The sequence below is a fragment of the Pseudorasbora parva genome, chromosome 9 (assembly GCF_024679245.1).
Source record: "Pseudorasbora parva isolate DD20220531a chromosome 9, ASM2467924v1, whole genome shotgun sequence".
In the NCBI taxonomy this organism is placed as follows: domain Eukaryota; kingdom Metazoa; phylum Chordata; class Actinopteri; order Cypriniformes; family Gobionidae; genus Pseudorasbora; species Pseudorasbora parva.
Window position 1 is genome coordinate 27,950,616 of NC_090180.1, and position 22,763 is coordinate 27,973,378.

Below are 22,763 nucleotides of genomic sequence, written 5' to 3' on the forward strand. Positions count from 1 at the left end.
GTAAGTGTTTGTAACTTTTCTCATTTGATTGTTTGTTCATTTGTTGTTGGATAAGTGTGTCTGTGTAGTGCTGAGGTGTGTATTGTTAGTTTTGGTATATTCTCTGGGTGTGTGTGGGAGTTAGCATTTGTTTGGTCATTGCCACGTTGGAAGCGAGTTTGTTGGGGGCGTTCCCAGCTGCTTTCAATAACGATACTCAAGTGAGTATAAATAGCGTGATAGTCCGCGGCAGCGGAAGCGGCAGTGTGAAGCCCTCCTTGTGTGAAGACCGACGAGTGTAAAGACTTCAACTCTTCCCAGTGCAACTCCTCCCGAGCAAGGACCCCGGCAAGGCACTTGAGTATCATCTTCCTTTTCATTATTTGTGTTCGGCTCTAATTCCTATCTGGCCTTTTCACCATGTGCTTTCAAATCTCAACTATAACTACTAGCACTCGTAAATCACGCTCCGTACGCACGAGACGCCGTAATCCTAATAATTTGCGCTATATCCTAACATCCTCTGCTACTTTACTCTTTATTCCAATTGGTCTCTGGAATTGCCAGTCGGCTGTAAACAAAGCAGACTTTATTTCATCTATTGGGACTCATTCTCAGCTTAGCCTCATGGCCCTAACTGAGACCTGGATCAAACCAGAGGACACTGCCACTCCTGCAGCACTCTCAAGCAATTATACTTTTTCACACACTCCTCGGCCTATTGGGAGGGGTGGGGGTACTGGTTTGCTTATCTCAAATGATTGGAAATTTGATCCATTACCGTCTCTACCGGCCAATTCATTTGAATCGCACTCAATCACTATTACTCACCCTGTTAAAATCCATGTGGTAGTGGTCTATCGTCCTCCAGGTCACCTCGGTAACTTTGTGGAGGAGTTGGATGTGTTACTTTCTAGCTTCCCTGAGGATGGCACTCCACTGATTCTGCTTGGCGACTTCAACATCCATCTTGATAAACACCTAGCTGCAGACTTCAGCACTCTACTGACTTCATTTGACCTTAAGTTAGTATCTACTACGGCTACTCACAGATCAGGTAACCAATTAGACCTGGTCTACACACGCAACTGCTCCACAGACAACACTTTAGTTACTCCATTACACACCTCAGACCACTTTCTCATCACTCTTAACCTCATACTGACTCCAGATACAAAACATACTCCTACACAGATTACCTTTCGGCGTAATCTACGCTCACTCTCTCCCTCTCGCCTATCCACTATGGTTTCATCTTCACTCCCTCCACCTGCTCAGTTCTCAGCACTGGACACTAACAGTGCTACTGACACTCTTTGCTCCACTCTAACATCCTCCTTAGACAGTTTTTGCCCCCTTTCATCCAGACCAGCCCGCCCCACCCCATCTGCCCCCTGGCTGTCTGAAGTTCTCCGTGAACATCGCTCTGGACTCAGGGCGGCAGAGAGGAAATGGCATAAATCTAAAAACAATACTGACCTTGCCTTTTATCAGTCTCTTCTCTCTTCTTTCTCTACAAATGTCTCCACTGCTAAAACAACATACTACCACAACAAAATCAACAATTGCTCTGACTCTCGCCAACTCTTTAAAACATTCTCCTCTCTCCTCTGTCCACCTCCTCCCCCTCCTTCATCAACTCTTACAGCTGATGACTTTGCATCATTTTTCACCAACAAAACAGCTCTCATTAGCAAACAGTTCTCCTCATCACTAACTGACACGCACATCTCAACAACTAACACGAACACGCTTCCATCCTTCTCTCCACTCTCCGAGGCAGATATTTCTAAACTCATCCTTTCCAATCACCCTACTACCTGTCCACTTGATCCTATTCCCACTCACCTCCTTCAGGCTATTTCTTCTTCAATCACTCCTGCACTCACTCACATTGTCAACACTTCTCTTCACACGGGAACCTTTCCCACAGCATTTAAGCAGGCTCGGGTAACCCCACTGCTTAAGAAACCCTCTCTGAATCCAGCACTTTTAGAAAACTACCGACCGGTATCCCTTCTGCCTTTCATTGCAAAGACCCTTGAGCGAGTTGTGTTCAATCAACTCTCTAGGTTTCTTGAACAGGACAACCTCCTAGACAACAACCAATCCGGCTTCAAAAGTGGCCATTCGACTGAGACGGCCTTGCTCTCGGTAACTGAGGCACTGAGACTGGCAAAAGCAGCTTCCAAATCCTCAGTGCTCATTCTGCTGGATCTGTCTGCTGCTTTTGACACAGTTAACCACCAGATCCTCCTGTCAACACTTAAGAGGACGGGGATCTCAGGATCTGCTCTCCAGTGGTTCAGGTCTTACCTCTCTGGTAGGTCCTACAGGGTGTCATGGAGAGGTGAAGTGTCTAAGTCTTATAATCTAGCTACTGGGGTTCCCCAGGGCTCAGTCCTTGGGCCACTTCTCTTCTCCATCTACATGTCATCATTAGGTTCTGTCATTCAGAAACACGGCTTCTCCTATCACTGCTATGCGGATGACACTCAACTCTACTTCTCATTTCAACCAGATGATCCTACAGTCAGTGTTCGTATCGCTGCCTGTCTGACAGACATTTCTGACTGGATGAAAGAGCATCATCTTAAACTCAATCTTGCAAAGACAGAATTACTTGTTTTCTCAACCAACCCAGCACTTCATCAAAATTTCTCCATTCAGCTTGGTTCATCGACCATAACTCCATCAAGGACAGCAAGAAACCTTGGAGTTGTGATTGATGACCAGTTAAACTTCACTGACCACATTACTGCAACAGCCCGGTCCTGCAGATTTGCTTTACACAACATTAGAAAGATTAGACCCTTCCTATCAGAACAGGCTGCACAACTCCTGGTTCAAGCTCTTGTTCTCTCCAGACTGGATTATTGTAATGCTCTTCTGGCTGGGCTTCCAGCATGCACTATCAAACCCTTGCAGCTGATCCAGAATGCAGCGGCGAGAGTGGTCTTTAATGAGCCGAAGAGAGCGCATGTTACGCCTCTCTTCATCAAACTGCACTGGTTGCCAATGGCTGCTCGCATCAAATTCAAGGCACTAGTTATCGCCTACAAAACAACCTCTGGCTCGGCACCAATATACCTAAATTCACTTGCTCAGACTTACACACCCTCCAGAAGCTTGCGTTCTGCGAACGAGCGGCGCCTCGTGGTTCCATCCCAAAGAGGCATGAAATCGCTCTCACAGACATTTTCCTGGACCGTTCCTACCTGGTGGAATGACCTGCCGATCTCAATTCGTGCTGCCGAGTCTGTAGCCATTCTTAAAAAACATCTTAAGACACATCTTTTCCATTTGCACTTGACCAATACAGAATAGCACTTACTGATCACCACAGCAACGACCAAAAGCGTACACTCCGGGATCATATCTACGTCTCTCATCCGGATTTGCGCCTTCAGGCGGGTATGTTACATAGTAATCATAACTATCAGAATCCAGTGTTCTGTATATTGCGTACGTGAGTTTTTGTTGTAGATGGCTATTGCTGCGCGTTTAGCTAGAATACAAAACCAACCCATTGGGCCACTGAATCTGCATTAACGACAACAGCTGGGGCAACAGCCTTAGTCCTAATGGGTTGTAGCTATCTTAGCTATCAAAATCCAGTGTTCGGCACTGTGCGGACGTGAGTTTTTGTTGTAGATGTCTGTCTTTTAAAAAAAAAAAAAAAAAAAAAAAAAATTGTGTATTGTGCTAATTAATTGAGATTTCTTACAGCTCTTACAGGTTTTTGGCCTTGTCTGTTCCGTTGCTTCTATTACTCTCCCCTTTTTTGTAAGTCGCTTTGGATAAAAGCGTCTGCTAAATGATTAAATGTAAATGTAAATGTAATATAATATTTAATCTCAAGACAACATTTTGTGTCTAATTTATTTGAGACTAGTAGCCGTGTAATAAGCGGGATAATGTACACCCAGCCGGTTGTTATGCAGAATAAACCCCTTCAGAGTGATACAAGACCCCTCCGCTTCGTGTCGGGGTCCTGATCACTCTGTCGGGGCTTATTCTGCGATAACAACCGGCTGGGTGTACATTATCCCTTACATAACTATTTTTTTAAAAATGCATTCCAAAGTATCCCTTCTAATCAAGTAATTTATTCTAAAATGGCGACCAGCAAAGTGGGAATCAATTCAAATTTAAATTAGTCGATTTTACTTTCATAGTTTCATAACAAAGTTGAGTTACAACAAATAACATTTTACCAATGGCTTTCATATTCATTTGCATTATAGCATATTCTGTACAGTGATGGAACAATATGAATAACTTTTGCCTACTGGTGTCCAAACTTCTTTCAGAGAGTCAAACTCAGTTTGAGGTAGCTCTGGATTAGAAAATATGTTTGGGATTATGCATGTGTTCACACTTGTATTTTGCTTCTCTTGGTCCAGACCAAAAAAGAAAATTCTACATTTAGTCCTAGTCATTTTCAGACTGAATCTAAAGATACAATAAAAACTGCTTTCATGACGAACATTTTGCAACAAAATGTATCAAACATCCAAAACAATGCTAGTTGGACTAAAATCGATAGTTACATGTGCGTGCATGTGTTTTTTGTTTTTTTTTTCAGCTGAGAACTTGTGAAGAGTTAAAACAGTCAATACAGCGGCAGGAATCCCAAACTAGTTTATCCACCTGGCTATATTCGGGTTTAACAAGACTCTGTAAACCCAGCCCGATCTGCCGGCGATTTGATTTCGCCCTGCAGCTGTACGTCACCCGGATAGTTAGTCTGATTGGTTGAAGGACTATCCAATTGTGAACAGAGTCATTTGAACTATGTCCATTGATCACACCTCTTGTGCAGTAGAGAATAAAGAGCAGATGATCAGGAGAAGGTGTAACTTGTGTCCTGGTCACATTTCTAGTATCTGAACACCCTGCTATTTTGCAAGTTATCCCACTTGGAAATTATGGAGGGGTCAAAAATTGTCAACTTAGGTGCATGTCCACTGTGAGAGACATAATCTAAAAACAAAACAGCAATCCAGAAATCACAATGTATGATTTTGTAACTATTTATTTGTATAATACAGCTGCAAATGAGTATTTAAAAAGCCTGAGAAAACCAATATTAATATTTGGTACAGTAGCCCTTGTTTGCAATTACAGAGGTCAAATGTTTTGGCCACTCCTCCACACAGATCTTCTCTAGATCAGTCAGGTTTCTGGCCTGTTTCTGAGAAACGGAGTTTGAGCTCCCTCCAAAGATTCTCTATTGGGTTTAGGTCTGGAGACTGGCTAGGCCATGCCAGAACCTTGATATGCTTCTTACAGAGCCACTCCTTGGTTATCCTGGCTGTGTGCTTCAGGTTCATTGTCATGTTGGAAGACCCAGCCTCGACCCATCTTCAATGCTCTAACTGAGGGAAGGAGGTTGTTCCCCAAAATCTTGCAATACATGGCCCCGGTCATCCTCTCCTTAATAGAGTGCAGTCACCCTGTCCCATTTGCAGAAAAACACCCCAAAGCATGATGCTACCACCCCCATGCTTCACAGTAGGGATAGTGTTCTTGGGATGGTACTCATCATTCTTCTTCCTCCAAACACGTTTAGTGGAATTATGACCAAAAAGTTCTATTTTGGTCTCATCTGACCAACATGACTTTCTCTGGATCATCCAAATGGTCATTGGCAAACTTAAGATGGGCCTGGAAATGTGCTGGTTTAAGCAGGGTAACCTTCTGTGCCATGCATGATTTCAAAACATGATGTCTTAGTTTATTACCAACAGTAACCTTGAAAATGGTGGTCCCAGCTTTTTTCAGTTCATTGACTAGCTCCTCCCGTGTAGTTCTGGGCTGATTTCTCACCTTTCTTAGTATCATTGAGACCCCACGAGGTGAGATCTTGCATGGAGCCCCAGTCCGAGGGAGATTGACAGTCATGTTTATCTTCTTCCATTTTCTAATGATTGCTCCAACACTGGACCTTTTTTCACCAAGATGCTTGGCAATAGGGCTGTGTTGAAAAAAATCGATTCACCAATTCTGAATCGATTTTCATATTAATTTCTAAAGATCGATCCGTAACTCAGAGGATCGATTTAATAATAGGCCTACATTGAATTTTAATTTGCCGCGTCATTGAATTCACGCATGCGCGCGAGGTGGAAGGACATTAACACAACCAACATGGCAGCTTTGAAAACTCCAGAAACGCCACGGACAGAGAATACTGGCTGGCGTTTTCAATTGTTTTCAATGAGAGCACCAGGTTTTTAATGACGCCTGGAGCGCACCGAAGCGCTGAGCAAGTATTTCACGCTCACGCGCTGAGCGCTTTTTACTGGTCGCCGAGAGTTGAAGCATATTCAACTTTGAGTAAAACACAGCGCTCATCACTGTCACTTTTCACCCAGCCGTCCAATCACAGTGGAGGAGGGGCGGGACAAATACAACACAGACCAACTTCCACATTCTGCGTGTCGTCATCAGATGACAACAAGCAATAATAACGAAACAAAATGATTTAAAACAAATGCCAGAGCAAATATTTTACATTGTATCTGCAATTTTATAAAGAATCAATACAGGAACAAACTACCTGTGAAATTAGAAAGACCTCTGCAGATTTTCCGTATCATAACAACAAGCAAGTCTCAACTGAGGAGAAAAAACGCTGCCTGCCAAAACGCTCTCAAGCGCTCACAGCGAGGAGTTTTCAGCTGAGCGCCTAGCGTTTTCAGCTGGCTAAAAACGCTTTGGTGGACACAAGGCCTAACGTTATACTGCCGTCACCGTGCTGAAGAACACAGCCGTTCTCACTGCAGCGCGCTCTTACTGCCAAGGAAGTTGTAATGGCTGCAAGATCTTGAGAATCGGAATCGAATCGATTCTTGAGATTTGAATCGAAACCCAGCCCTACTTGGCAATTTCCCTGTAGACCTTTCCAGCCTTGTGGAGGTGTACAATTTTGTCTCTAATGTCTTTGTACAGCTCTTTGGTCTTGGCCATGCTAGTAGTTGGATTCTTACTGATTGTATGGGGTGGACAGGTGTCTTTATGCAGCTAATGACCTCAAACAGGTGAATCTAATTTAGGATAATAAATGGAGTGGAGGTGGACATTTTAAAGGCAGACTAACAGGTCTTTGAGGGTCAGAATTCTAGCTTTATTCATTCATTCACTTTACTGGCGGGGTTTACAAAAGTTTATAAAATCGATTGCATATATTTACTTGAAGCATTTGAGAACAAAGCTTGCCTCTTTCCAAGTGTAATCACTTGTATCTGTGATTATTGTTTTGCCTGTGAGTTGAAAAACATATTAAACACACCCGGCACGTACAGACCCCAAAGCAGAGGCATTTTAGCGATGTCAATGACACTGAGCGGAGTTCTGCCTCTGTAGTGGACATTCACCGCTAGGGTAAACACAGCATTGTTTTGGATGTTCAGTATGTTTCGTTGAAAAATGTACATCATAAAAGCTGTTTTTGTTTTGTATCTTAAAGGGTTACTTCAGCGATTAGCATATGGCTTTATATCAGTTGAAACCCTGGAGTATATTCGAATGATCGTCCTTCCTCCACTCATACCCTGAGACAAGAGATTTATGCATTTTATTTCTGTAAAAAATCCTCAGATGACGCAAATATCGCCATTTGTGTCATCTGAGGATTTTTTTGGCCAGAGGCTAAAGACTACAGCCAGCAGAGGAGCTATTTCCACATGTTTTCAACCCATGCATGGTGGGTGGGGTCGCACTTACAGCACTCGGCTCAGGCAGCTGCAGGCATTCATGTAAACAGCTATGCGAAGCAAAGTGAGAGTTCTCAAAATGAATTCCTGTGAAAGTTAAGCTTCCAAATGCATGAACTGAAAACGCACCAGACTGAACATGCGCTGTAAATGTATTCAGCGGTCGCGATTACCTCAGCTCTCATCACGAGCTCATTCATGACGGTGAATGTAATCTGACACTTGTTCGGCGACTCACTCATTATATTGAACAGACACATTCAGTTTTTCAATGTAGTGTCTGTCTTCTAACTGAACTGATTTTATGAAAATGAACACGATGAGAAAGTGATCCAGAAATCTAGTAGCGGTGACTTTGGGAGTGGCCTCACAGGGCAGCGAAGCATTCTGGGAATTGCTGTCTTTCATCCACATGAGACAAAAATACATGTTACATTTTCTCAGTCTAGAAGGCACCAAATTCAAAAATAATTTCACATTTCTACTACATTAATGACCCAGTTTAAATACAGATTAATCTTCCCCACACTGAAGTACCCCTTTAAAAATGACAACACTAAATTAATTCAAACTAAATGTATACATTTCTTTTCTGATCCAGACAAAAAGAACCAAGAGAATCGAACTAGAAGTTTGACCACACCCCTAGTCACACCAAACTTGATGCGAACAGGCCTGTACTGTGACATTATGATAACAAAGGCCAGTTTGCTTTTCTTTTTTTTTTTACTAATTCTAGTGTTACATTTTGACAGTGTTGCATGCTGATTAGATAAACCAGATAAAATCCAAATAATGAGCGTTGGGAAAATTACTGAAATTAAATTAAAGCTCCTCATTTTTTACATTTCTTCTGCTCTGCATGTTTGTTGTGGATAGGGATGACAGCAAGACCAATCACTACAAATGCCAACCAACAATGATTCAGACTAAACTGACTAGCATGTTCCTTAAATTACCTGGCATTCATATAAGAGAAATATTCATACTTTATAATCGTTCCCTTACCAGCAATGTTACTGTCTATCTCGTCTGTCTGCAGGCTGGTGACGCTGGAGTTGTCCACGCGGAGCTGCAAGTCATTCAGTTTCTCTCTAAGTTGCTCAATGTCACTTTCCTTGCTGTCTAGTTGCATCTGCAGCTCATTGCGATACGTGCACTCCTCTGCCAATTGCTGCAAATAAAGACAACATCATTAACTAGGACAAAATAACAACCAATACTACTGCAACGCTTGGCTCATGAATATTGATGTCATGCTGATGTGGCTTCCTGGAGTGTCAGTCATGAAACTCAATGCATTTTCATGAGGCAAGCCTTCACCGCAGTATGACTAGAACAGTCTTGGTGATATAGATTTCGCAAATCATCAGATTCCGCTATTACTGGCATCAGTTTTGTCACTATGAAAACGAATAAATGTGAACTTGCCGCTTGCATCTCATTAAGCTCCTTCTGGTACTTGATGGCCATGTGGTTGAACTTCTCCTTCTCCTGGTTCAGCTCCAGCTGCAGTTTGCGATTCTCCTTCTCTTTCTTGCGCAGGTCAGTGGTGCTGCCTCTCTTCTTCTGGTGCAAATTTATGTCCTTACGGTTCATAATCTCAGCAAGCTTATTCACCGCCTGTAGTGACCAGATGGTAGAATAACAAAAAAGTTTGAGCAAAGAGCAAAAGAGTCTTTTCCTTTCACACGTTTTGGTCATATTAAACACGTCTGGTTGAAAACTAAGTGAGCTGCTTTGTTGTCAGCTGCCATAGAAAGAATAGACAACGATTAAAATGGTCTCCATGCAAATAGTGCTACTCACAAGTGCACAAGAGACAAAGCTCATAATTGATTTATGATATGATGTAATATATTATATGCATATATAATATGTAATATATTAGTTAACAACCTGATATTCCAATAACATTTACACTTACACTGATAGCATATACGTATTAGGTAAAATTGCATTGAATCTTTAGATTAAATTCGAAAAGATTGTAATGTTTCTAATAATGACTTGTCCACCATGATGGATTTTTCTTTCACTGAGCTTGTCACAGTACAAAAAAACAACAACACCATAGAAGGTATAAAGTAGCAATTTTTGGATAAGTGTTTTAAGCTGCCTTCAAAAATCTAGGCCCAAATTTTCACTGGCACAAAACAAAATTAGATTTTTTTACTCACATCTGGATATCTGGACAGTTGACCTACATCTAAACACGTATATACGATTATCTTTCAAATTCCAAGCCTCCACAAGCCAAGGGTGACACTTTTGCCCATAAAGACAGCTTTTTAATCTCGTATTATGAAACTTTTTTCTCTTTTTTTTACTGAGGTGAAAACTTTAGAGTTATGAAATCACGCACACAAAGTAACATTCAGAAACTTTTTTTGTAAATAAACTAACAAGCTTCACTATTATACAAACAGGCACGCACACACGCGCGCACACACACAGTCACAATATCTCTCTCTCTCTCTCTCTCTCTCTCTCTCTCTCTCTCTCTCTCTCTCTCTCTCTCTCTTGTTAATTCCTTCAAATTCCTTCAAATAAATGAAATCTTACTGTAATACTAACAAAGGAAAATTACCGTTATTTTCCGGTCTATATCAGTCTTTCAGATTTTGCGCTGCAAACATCCATGACAGCTTTTAATTTACCCAAGCTGGCAAGTAATCACGGCCCCCCGATGTGAATTATAAAATGATTTTAGTAACACAAAGGTCAACAATGTCTCATAGTAAAGACATCACCCACAGAATAATTTAGGGCAGGGGTTAATGTAAACACAGATACTATTATCTAAAGTGAATGTAAACCGATAAATAAAAATAAAATAAAAAGTTTGTTTCTATGTTTGTACTTGATACTCAAACAACTTCCATAGTGCTCATATTTTTTTTTCATTTTTACACTATCAAGTCTATGGTAATGTGACATCAGCATTTTCAATTTTACTCTTAAATAAAGTTGCTGTATGGTGGTTATACCTGAGTCTTCAGAGTTTTTTCTATATTAAGGGCCTTCTCGCAAGTCGCCTTTACGGAGTTTGCCACCTCCTCCTTCTCTGTTGCAAATGCTACAGGAAGACATTAGAAAAGTTATGATATTGCATAAAAATAAACTGTAGTTAACCAATTGGAATTAAAGATTACCTTCTTCTTGAGCTTGGAGCCTCTCGGTCAATTCTGTCTTCTCCTTACTGAGGATCTCCACGTCTTTGGTAAGGGTTTTATTGGATTCCTCAAGCTAAACGAAAATGCATTATACTCTAATTAAAAGCCACTGATAGAAGTTGACAATGACAGAATAAAACTGCAGGTAAAATTCAGTATATAGACGTCAAATACTGAAAATGTATGATTTCATAAATGAAATGGTCAGATTTAGAGAAGGATGCCTGTGCTTCACAGACCTGTGCGATGGTCGAGTCTTTCTCTGTGATTTCCTGTTTGTAACGTGACACAGCCTTCTTGTTCTCCTGAGAGAGTTCAAAATACTGCTCTTCCTGTAACGCACGGGCCAACTGCTCCGACTCGGCCTTCGTCATGGTGAGGTCCAACTGAGCAGAGAGTGACTCCCTACAAAAAAGATTTACGGAGGAGCAGTTCACAACGCTCATTAGAAATGCTAAACTCTATTTCAAAGGCACAAGACACTCTTCAGTTTCTGTAATATTTTCAAAAAAGCAGCACTAATTCATGAAGATGACTTTTACTTCTCAGAGTACATGTCCTGGACTTTTTTGAGAGCCTCTTGAGTTTGTCGATTCCTCTCTTCTATCTCCTCCTTTAGTTCCTTCACCTGAGTTTTATAGAGCGTCTGAAACAAAGAAAAAAATGCCTTGAGAACATATATACAATGCTGATTTCCTCTCATGATATGACTACACACAAGAACATAACACCCTAAACATGAAGGGTGCCTTATACCATGGCATTGTCAATTATTACTTGTTGACTGATGTTTTAAAAATGTTAGTTAATTTGTATACAACTGCATGAACATTACAGTTCCATTTCCATATATTAGCCAAATTCCATCAATTCCTTCCTGGGCTTTGTAACATGGCTAAGGCTATTAATCAAAAGTGTAAAACAAAACAGGTCTAAACAAGAGAGTGGTTTAAGGCCAAAGAAACTGAAATGTAGTATATTAGACATACACATGTGGTTCTACACATGCGGTAAAAGCAACAGTTTGTGAACCTCTGTGTGCTAAGTGTTTTTAATTAGGTGATGTGAGATTGGAAGTGACTATAATATTTATTTAAGACCAGGACACCCAAAACCAATGCCAGCCAACTTTTGAGCATCGGTCGTCTTCGTTTTTTGGGGTGTTCAGCAAAATTGGCTTCATCTGGGCACTGTCTCGTTTTTTTTTTGTGGGCCAATTCAACATGATGATTAATGGTTGGGCCATTGATGAGAAAGAGATTGGCTGTTCAGCTTAACGAACGAGTTGAGAATAAAAGAGTCAAGATGGCACAGACTAAAGGCTGTTGTAATTTTACTTCATCTTAGCCGAGCATTCAAATGCACAAATATCTACTATTTACTAAAATACTATTGATACCTGCTGTTATAGACAGATATTTCCTTACGCGCAGGTGCAGAACGCACATGTTAGTTGACAGTCGCCTTTAGTCCAGTTGGTGTGTTCAAGCGCAGGTTTTTGGCCAAGGCGCAGCTAACGACAACAGTCATCTTTCGTCGCCACTAGTTCTTTGGCGTTGGTGCTTTCACACTGGCAGTTTATTTTGAAATGGGGCACAGTTCACATTAAAAATTGGTCATTTGAAACCTGTCATGCAGACCCGGGTGCACACTGAGGTACCACTGAGGTGGTCTGAGTTCGGTTGAACTTGAACTGTGCTGCGATTTGCGTGAATGGGAAAGCAACACGGACTCGGGTGTGCACATGTTTAGGAAGAAAAGTATCCTGCGCATGTTTTTTAGCCGATGACCATGTAGGCTAGTAAAACGTAAGGGAAATGTAAGGGATTATAGTTGATTATTTACCAGGGTACGAGTAAAAGTAAGCTTGCATTGTATTCAGGGCAGCAAATTAATGACAATCCAGTGTCTCCTCAAAACAGTCTGTCCGCCTTCATGCAACACACACAAGTGTCGTTTACTCAGCTGCGCATAAAAGCACCAAATTCATAAATAACATAATATATTTACCAGGGTCTGTTTTCTATTGTGCTGTGCACGTTTGTGAACGCAGCACACCAGGGTTCGATAGAATCAAGTTGGGTGTGAAACCAAGCCAATGCTGAGTGGGTCGACTCAGAGCGCAACAATCGCACCCTGTGTGAAAGCCCCCTTAGTCTGGTTACTAACAAATTTGTTCTTAATGCTTACTAGCTGGGCTTCCAACAATGTATTTTCATTTTGTGAAAAACACACACAAAAAAGCTTGCTTGGGGTGGATTTTTTTTTTTTGCACATAAGATACAATGGAAACACGTTTAATGAATAAATTATTTATGGCACAGCAAAAAAATATCATGTGACTTTGCCTAAACAAGTCACATGACTGAATATTTTGAAGACTGAATAGCATCTCAAATATCAATGTGGTAATTTTCAAATGCTGAAGCTAGGGCTGAAACGATTCATCGAGTTAATCGAATCAAAAAAATCCTCGAGGCAAAATCATCTGCCTCGATGCTTCGCTTAGTCCATTTAACTACACACACATATTGCAGAAAGACATTTTTTGTGTAAGGACTCGGAGTATGAGCGGATTGCGGTTATATCCGCGGTTCAGGTGCGTATAAACATCCCAAAAATTGAAGGTGGATGAGAGAAATCGTTAAAATGTTGATTTTAATAAAGACGCGGAACTCTCATATCACGCTAAAAACGCAATGAATGCGTGTCGTTCTTTAACTTTCATTTTCAGCTCATGTCGAGATCAAAGACTGCAATGTGAGAGAGAGAGAGCGGGCGGGCATCACCACTGGTAATATTATTTAGTAAAGCTGTTTTTAAATGCAGACAACTGTGTGTTGAGCTTCAGGATGCGACGCTGAACATTTAAGTTTCATTTGCAGCAGTACATGCGTCAGCTGAGGAGATACGAGCAACTCCAAACACATGAACGCGATGGAGTATGCAGCTTTGCACATGGATCACCGTCATTGTGATGTGTGTGAAATCTTTATTGAGACTTTATATATCCTACTTGATAATATCTTCGAAATGCATCATTAGATGTTCTCAACACTAGGCGCAACGCTGCCTATGCCCTGCTTACGCGTGCAGTGTGAAGCCGGCGTAACGCGCGCGCGTTTGTGATGAGCAGCGCTTGTGCTTTCAGAGCTGATCAGAGCTGCGTGCTTTCATTGATTTGTGTAATTTAATCACACTTTAATCATATTTATAGCTACTAACTTAAAACAAGCTCTGTTACAATGATGAATGATTAGCTCAAAAGATCAGCATGTGTGATGTACTTTAACTGAATTAAACATATCTTGCGTTTGATCACGTTCTAGCGGTTATTCCTCCGTGTGATGTATAGGTTGTCGACCCTGGTTTATGTAAATGTAATTTTGCCAAATAAGTTTTTTTGTTTTGTTTAGCAACCTACTTCAGTGTAGATAATATGTGACGATAGCATCGCGCCTAACACGGAGGATTTGAAGTTGTGACGATCTGGTGCGGGTGGATGGTTTGCTTCTAACAGCTGATTCGGTGACGATAGAGCTGATCCGCACATCTCTTGTTCCAAGTTAACCTGTCCAATAGGTTTTGCTTCAGTGAAGGAGTAAATAAGACAGTAAATGCTTATGTCATGCCTGAGCTGAAGCTGAAAGATGAAAGTTAAGTTGCACAACATAAATACAATGTTAAGTTATTTATATTATTTATAGAATATTTATAGAATATTAGAATATTTATATTATATAGAATTTATAGAATATTTATATTTATATTAGCATTATTGTTATTTATATTACTACTATTTAGATTTATTGGTTGTAGGTTTAGTTTTAGATTGAACTATGTTTACCTTTTTAAAGTAATTTGAAATAGATTTTTATTTAATATATTAAGGCAATTGTATGCATTAAAATTTAGTTTCACAGTTATTAATGTATGCAATTTCAGCAATAAAACTTAATTTTTCTAAAAAGAAAACAAATTAGATGTTAATTTTAAGATACCCGTCTTATTGTCTCTTATTGCTCTTTAATAAAGGAAAAGTAATTATTATCCGATTAATCGATTAATCGATCGATTAAGTGGTAGATTAATCGATTACAAAAAGAATCGATAGCTGCAGCCCTAGCTGAAGCCAAAAGACTGTCATCGAAAAGATCTGCAACAATGTCCTCTCAGAACTGCCAGGCACGCTGGTTCTCAAACAGAAGGCATCTGCCTCTGACTGCTTGTGAACTGTGTGTTTGTCTGTTTGCACTAAACTGACAGTAATTTATTACATTGAAAAAGGAAGCCACAGAAGCTTCTGCTGCATCTAAAATGTCCATTTCCATTGATATACTGCAGCATTTCTTTCTCTCGAACATACAGCTGGAAATGCAGCTTTCTTTGCAAACAGTTTTCACAATTCCAATTCTCACGTAAATTAAATGAGCAATTTGGATGGAAACTTGGCTACTATGAACCATGCCTTGATCCCAACAAGTTTGATAGGACTTTAAAAGATGCTTTATACTTGGAAACGTTACAAAAGCATAGCTTAAGTTGAGAGTTACGGTTACGTTGTTTTTTTTTTTTCTACTGTAATGCTACAATATCAGGATATGGATGTATTTTTCCTCTGTGACGCAAGAGTTGCCGATGACAATACTGTAGGTAAATGTTATGGGTGATGATAACATCATATACAAAAGCAAAGGTTTTCACCTCATTAAGAAAAATGAAAGTATGTTCAGCTGTCTGTGATACTCACTGAGAAATACTGCTCAGCCTCCAGCTGGTCCTGAAGTTCCCTCATCTGACCCTCATTTCCTCTGTACTGCCTGAGGAGACAAATCAATCAATCACAGTCACTTCAGCCTCACAAACTTTAAACACAGCTCAAGCAAGATGTATTACATTAAAATGTCCAAAAAGGTAAAAATTAGTGCAAAACTTGCTGGTCCACAACCTATGGGTCCATTGTAACAGAGTGATTTGAGAGATGAATCAAGTAATTATATTTTGAAGAAAGATAAGGTAGGGAGTCTTTGGAAGCTTGTTTAAGCCACAGAATAACAAATAAAAAAGGTAATTGTGACTATATCTCACAATTCGGACTTTTTCCTCAGAATTGCGAGATATAAACCTCTCAATTGCAGGTTATAATCAGAATATATATCTGAATCAGTTATAATCAGGAAAACCGCAATTATCATTTACTTTTTTTCTATTCTGTGGCAGAAACAAGCGTCCATAGGAATCTGTATAATATAAATCAGTTTATAATTTTATGCAGACTTTAAAGTACAGAACATGACAAAGCTATGGATTCTGTTGAGTGTTCGACAGAGCGGAAGGTGAAAGATTAAATGGCAGCAGACATTGTCAGACGAGGGCAATCCTTAATCCACCCGTGTAAATACTGGCAGCCAATAGTTTTGGCCAGGTTTGAACATAATCTGCAATAATAGCCTTTTCTACAAGAAAATCCTTCCAAATATTCAGTAATGTAACAGCTGTTGGGAGTAAGGCTCAGAGCCAAAGGAATGACATCATTTGGACAGAACTGGGTTACAATTAGGGTTTAATATGACCAATAGTAATTCTTGTACTTATTAAATAGATAAATAAAAAGTGAAATCATTTATGCACCTTCATGTCATTCAAAGCCATAAGACTTTGGTTTAAATTTCTGTCCCATCATTTAAAGTCCTGCTAATCAAACCTTAGACCCCAAAACATCATGAAGGCACAATAAAAATAACCCATATGAATAGAACAGTTTAATCCAAGTCTTATGAAGAGTTATGAAAATGCTTTATTATAGTTATAATTTAGACTTTTATGTATATAATTTGTAACCCGTTTAGAAACTAGCTAATTTTACTATGAGTGGCTAATAGTTCCCACTCCAAAGAACACACATTTTGTCTCTTTTGTTAACTCTTTCCCTGCCTTTTTGAGAATTTTCTTTTATCAACACTTGAATGTGGGTACGTTTAAAAAAAAAGAAAAAGTAAAAAGCCAGGAAATTCACATTTTTGTCAGACTACATCTGCATCAGATTCAGAACGATGAGCGAAACACAGATGGAGTAGATCGAGTCCATCAACACTTCCAAAGCTTTCCAGTCCTATAGCTTGTCCTAGGGTAACATTTCATTCAGTAACATTAGGCAGTTTTGATTTATATGCTGTTTAATGTTAGCCTAGAAATCTAGACGCACCCTAGCGGCAGCGAATTTAATCTGCCAGCAAGTGTCGTCTAGGAATACCATTCTGAGCTGTATTCCCCTAACTCTTTCTGGACCAATCACATCCTGTATAGAGTCGGTGGGCGGGGCCATAATGACGACGGCCGAGTTGCGTTTGCGTGCTTCTAGTAAACACAAAAACTGGCGAACGGCGGCGGACTTTCGAATCAGCTTTGAATGCGATTCTGGAAGACTTGGAGTTAAGCTTTTCTCTGAGAAAAGAACAAAGAACGGCACTGAAGTCATTATAAAAAAGGAAAGATGTGTTCGGGGTTTTGCTGACCGGATAAGGCGAATGTTTAATCTATCAACAAGCTCCGTTTCACCTTCGTTGCTCTGGTTGGTGTAGCGCTATCCTATCGCGTGCAGAGGGAGTTTGAGTTTCCAGACCAAACATCTTGATGTGGGTCTGGTTTGTCAGGCTAGTTTAATGTAGATGATTGTGATACTATACATATGCATCTGTTTGAAATATGATATTGCTTGTTTCTGCTTCTTTTTTGCATGTGTTTTGATCAGGAGATTCAGTACTCTTTCAGAAGATGAGCAATAACTTATAACAGTGAAAACACGGAAAGCCGGAAAATTCTGTCAATGGTGGGGAAAGAGTTAAAACAGAGCGATATGTACATATATAATCACAACAATTTGAGGACAGGAGAGAGCAAAGAAACATACTTGGTGAGCTGTGCCAGCTGGAACTCGACGGAGCGTTTGTTCTCGAGGGCTGCGTTAATCTCCTGTTTGAGTTGCTTCTCTGATCCTTTAAGGCGTTCTGCCTCCATCGTCCAGCTTTTCAGCTCGTTTTGGGCCAGCACACGCTTCCCAGACTCCTGCTCCAAATGCACCCGCAGCTCCTTCACCTGGTATGGTGGAGAAAAGGGGAAAGATCCTGAATTCATAACACCTTTAAAAATTCTAATCTTATCACGCCAAGCTTTTTCATATCTTCACACTTACCTCGTCCTCCAGGCTCTCCTTCTGCTTCATCAGCTGCTCCATCTTCTGTACAGACTGTTTGAGGTCAAATTCCAACATAGAGCACTGCTTCTCCACTTCCACCACCCTGCTCTCCGCTCGCATCCGTAGCATGGTCTCTTCAGACACCTTCTGCTCCACCGCTGGAAAGAGAAAGAGTGAACAGCATGGACAAGATTAGTCCATCAATATATTTCTAAATCACCTGTATCAGTCAACAAGAAATTCTGTTAGGCTAATTAAGCATTTCAGAGCCATTTATGTTGACTTCCTATTGTATTGTTGGCATAAATATGGTTCTTTAATTATTTTTATATTAGATGCATTGCTAATGTACTCTGTTTCTTTCAATAGAGAGGTATGACTCACTTGGACACACTTTTTGTTTTCACTTTTTTTCTAGTTAAAAGACCGCTATCTGCAATGGCAATGTGTGTTTGGGGTGCAGTAAATTACCTTCTTTAACCATATCATGCCATTTGTACACCTTTGGAATATAATAAACCCAAAAGGAAAGATTTCTTGACTCTGTGTGCATTGAACAATCAATTAGCCGGAAGCAGAATGCGAATTAAAAAAGTATTTTGAGTATTAGTCGCAACAAAGTGGCAGAAGCAAGACTTTATTTGGATGGTGCTGAGAAATTTCTGGCGACATTCTGCAAATATACAGTTATGTCATTTAAACAAGGCATTTTGACAGGTCCATGGCCAGGGCACAGCTGTGTCATAACCTGGCAACCAGGGCTTGACATTAACTTTTTCGCTCACTGGCCACTATGGCTAGAAGTTACAAGCTGCTCAGCATTTCACTGGCCACACTTTTGACATTGATATCATGGGGAAAATATAGATAATTTTGATATTATCTCATAATTTGGCAGCAGGAATATTAGGCTGCTGTCACTTTACCTGACGCACAGATCCATTATACTGTTACACATGTGTTTTCTTTATCAAATGTTTATGTGAATAATCACCAGACCAGCATTTTGACATTATATTGTGTGTATTTGACTGTTTAAATGCAATAAGCAGCGAAAACTAACTCAACTTAGTATTGAGAGGTGGCTTTATATGCGAGCACTTCGGGTGTGAGCAGAAAATCTGCATAAATGATTTATATAATTATAAAATTTCAAACCTTGTAACAGCAACAATATTTATCCGGAGCAAAAGAAACGAGTGAGCGCGAGGAGAGTTTGTGTTTAACTCGCTGTCAGAGAGATGAGAGAGAAAGAGCAGCTGGTATCGTCTATCTATTCTGTGGGAAATTAGTATTGGAAGCATTTCAGATATTTCAGTAATGTTATATAATGTTTATATTTTTGACACTACATTGCACTTAGTTTATTATTTAAGGTGCCTTTTTAAAAGACTACAATTAAAATATGTATTATATATAAAATTCAACATGGCAAAGTGGCTAGAAAGAGTGACTCTTTCAAAAGCCACTGATAACATACACCTGCATTTGGCGAGTTGGTGGGTGTTAATGTCAAGCCCTGCTTTCTCTGAACTTAAATTGATTCTATCATCATGTCTTTTAGGATTTTATTATACTCTTAAGAGAAAAAAAAAGGCCGCTACTTTTTAAGGAGGAGGAATTCTACTCTTCCATGTGTGCATGTGTGACATCTTAGAGGTGGTGTCTGGGCATGCAGCTAAACAAGATGCCGTGCAGTGTCTGGACACTGTGGGATGGCCGTGGCGCGTCTTGCACACACACATACCATGCATAGCAGCTGACTTGGCTTCCTCGATAGACTCGTATTTGTCTGTGAGCTGAGCCTTTGTGATGCGGTGCTCTGTCAATTCCTGGTCTAGCCGCTGCTGCAGAGTCTTCAGCTTGTAGTTTAGGTCAATTTCCGAACTGTTCTTTTCCTAAAGATGCAGAGAATATGGAAACATCAGTTACACAAAACATAGTTACTTCACACAGCCTACACAAAGTGAACACATAGGCAGCTTTGTGGTCAATTGTACCAGTGGGTCTAAAATAAAATGTGGGTGGATTGTACTTTAAGTAAACACTTTATTTTATCCTTGAGAGAGACTATGGCATGAGACTATATTTTTAAAACAGTTTAGGCCTATAAATCTCAGTGCAATGCCTTGGATTTCTAAGAGTAACTGTCAACTAGACCTGATGATTAATCGCTGAAAGATCACAATATCGATTCAAACACACACACGATCTTATTTCTAAATGACAACGATTCTGCCATGTCCATTATCATGGCTAGTTTACAAGCATCAGCGGAGCATGAGTATTTTTCCGCTGCACACGTTAATTAATGAGAAAGCTGGCCGTCACGCTTTCCGATGTGAACGCTCTCATTCATTGACAGGGGCAGCGAAAACACGCGCTGTGCACGCTCTGCTGCCACCCGTGACATGAAACAAGCTTTAAACCAAAGACTTTGGTTATATTTAAGTTTTAACATACGATCATCACACTGCAAATTCAAATCAGCGTTTGCGCTGCTGCTGATCCGGAGAGAGAGCAGCTGCCAGGTAAATGTACAGATATGCAGCTTCACAGTCTTTTGCATCACACATTTTATTATTTATGTGCTACAAACATTTAAAAAGCAGGGAACAAATGTTTATAGTTTGGGTATGAACATTGCTATCTTGCGATCAAAATGAAGCACTTAAAAAACCTTTTTAAGTGTTTTGACACTTGTATGTATCAATACAAGTCATCGCTTATGCTAGTAGGTGGCGAAAAGAGAATCATTCATTCAAGAGATTCATATAATTATTCATCCAATAATGAAAGTCTAATGAATGAGACATGCCTCTATTCAAATTATATTTATTTTTTATTTTGTTTAAATTAATGTTTTTATTTTATTTATTTTTTTAAATTGACTATAGCAATGGGTCCCTGCCCAGGTTTCCATTCTATGAGCATCCATTTCCATTTATAGGTTTCCATTCTGATAGGCCATTCGCATACAATCAATCACATTGTTTACTACATGGTACAATCTGACTGTAGTCAAGAAATCTAGACGCTCCCTAGCGGCAGCAAATCTAATCTGCCGCGAGTGTCGTCTAGCAACTCTCAATACACTTCTGAGCTTTAAAGTCCAGACTCTGGTCAGGCTAATCACATCGTGTATAGAGTCGGTGGGCGGGGCTTAACATAATGTCGGCAGAGTTGCGCTTGTGTGCTACTAGTAAACACAGAAGCAGGCAAACAGCAGTCTTTCGAATCAGCTTTGACCGTGACTCTGGAAGACTTGGAGTTGAGCTTTTCTTTGAGAAAAGAACGGCACTGAACTCATTCTTAAAAAGGGAAGATGTGTTTTGTCGTCTGGATACAGCGAAAGTTTAATCTGTCAACTAGCTCCGCTTCACGTTGCTGTGGTTGGTTGTAGCTCTATCCAGTTGCGTGAGGAGGGAGTTTGAAAGACAACCGTTTATCCCGCCTCTCGGATTGAGCCCTGCCAATGGTGAGTTTCCAGACCAAACATCTTGATGTGGGTCTGGCTTGTCAGGCTAATCTGACTGGCCTCTGCAGTATTGCAGCCAATGAGCTTCCTTTATGCGTCAAATCTTATTTTTTGTGATTATGTACAGCATACTGACATAAACCAGTACATCTCAAAGTGGAGTTTGTCTGAAGAAACCAGGTGGTCCTTGGAAAACTCTTGTATTTTGAACAAAAATCGCACCAAAGACACTAAAAAGTGATATAAAGTCTTTCCCATTTTTCCACCCAAGCTCTGTTACCAAAATAGTGTTGATTGACCTACAAACCATGCCAAGAGAATGGTTAAACACAAATTTAAGTATTTAAGGATGACTCATGTTTTTGTTACATTATATTTACTTTTATACACGGTCAGATTTTTTTTTACCTTTAGGCATACAAGAGCTTGTCACTGTAACCTTTCAATGACGATTTTGTACCTTTTCTACCATTAAAACTGACAATGCAATGTATGGTAATGCAAAATAGTCACAATGTAAAAATGGCCCCAAATAGACTGCAATTATTATGTAAAACATATTTTATATTTTTATTACTTTTAAAATAAAATAATATTAAAATAACAAACCTTTTCAAGAAAGTTACATCTGTCTTGGACTTGTTTCCTCTCCAGCTCCACTTTAGACAGACTCTGCTTCAAGTTCTTGTTGTCCTCCTGTAGACCTGTGATACGAGCTTCAAAGAGACAAACAAAAAACAGACTTAGATCTCACTGGTTTTGCACACCAAAGAAAAAAAAATATTTTCAGACCAGAACTATTCAGACCCTTACTTTTTTCACATTTTGTTTTGTTTCAGCCTTTTGCTAAACTGTTTCAACTATTTTTTTCCACATCAGTCTATACCTCTTTCTCCATAATAAAGGTCATACACCTATAATAAAGTCAACACCTCAAACTCTTTGTTGTGCTCCTTAAACCATTCCTGAGCCATTTTTGCTTTGTGGCAGGGCGCAATATCCTCCTATAAAAAGAGGCCAAAGCCACTAGGGAATACCATTTTCATGAAAGGGTGCACATGGTCTGCAACAATGCTTAGGCAGGTGGTAAGTGTCAAAGTAACATCCACATGGATGGCAGGACCCAAGGTTTCCAACCAGAACATTCCCCAAAGCCTCACACTTGCTGTGTCCCAATTCGCCTACTTATACTACGTCCTAAAAGTATGTACTCT

At 40.0% G+C, this 22,763-nt stretch overlaps 1 protein-coding gene across 2 annotated transcripts in view; it reads right to left on the minus strand.

Annotated features, from left to right (window-relative positions):
• The window catches only part of rock1 (Rho-associated, coiled-coil containing protein kinase 1), a 106,259-nt gene that overhangs the window by 15,553 nt on the left and 67,943 nt on the right, over positions 1-22,763 (minus strand). For both annotated transcript variants that reach the window (XM_067452156.1, XM_067452154.1), the window contains exons 17-27: positions 22,159-22,265; positions 19,819-19,969; positions 18,069-18,229; positions 17,787-17,971; positions 15,627-15,696; positions 11,419-11,522; positions 11,116-11,281; positions 10,856-10,949; positions 10,691-10,779; positions 9,132-9,323; positions 8,709-8,874 (exon numbers count right to left, since the gene is read on the minus strand). In XM_067452156.1, the coding sequence (XP_067308257.1) occupies positions 8,709-8,874; positions 9,132-9,323; positions 10,691-10,779; positions 10,856-10,949; positions 11,116-11,281; positions 11,419-11,522; positions 15,627-15,696; positions 17,787-17,971; positions 18,069-18,229; positions 19,819-19,969; positions 22,159-22,265 (1,485 nt within the window). The remainder of the gene's footprint in view (positions 1-8,708; positions 8,875-9,131; positions 9,324-10,690; positions 10,780-10,855; positions 10,950-11,115; positions 11,282-11,418; positions 11,523-15,626; positions 15,697-17,786; positions 17,972-18,068; positions 18,230-19,818; positions 19,970-22,158; positions 22,266-22,763) is intronic.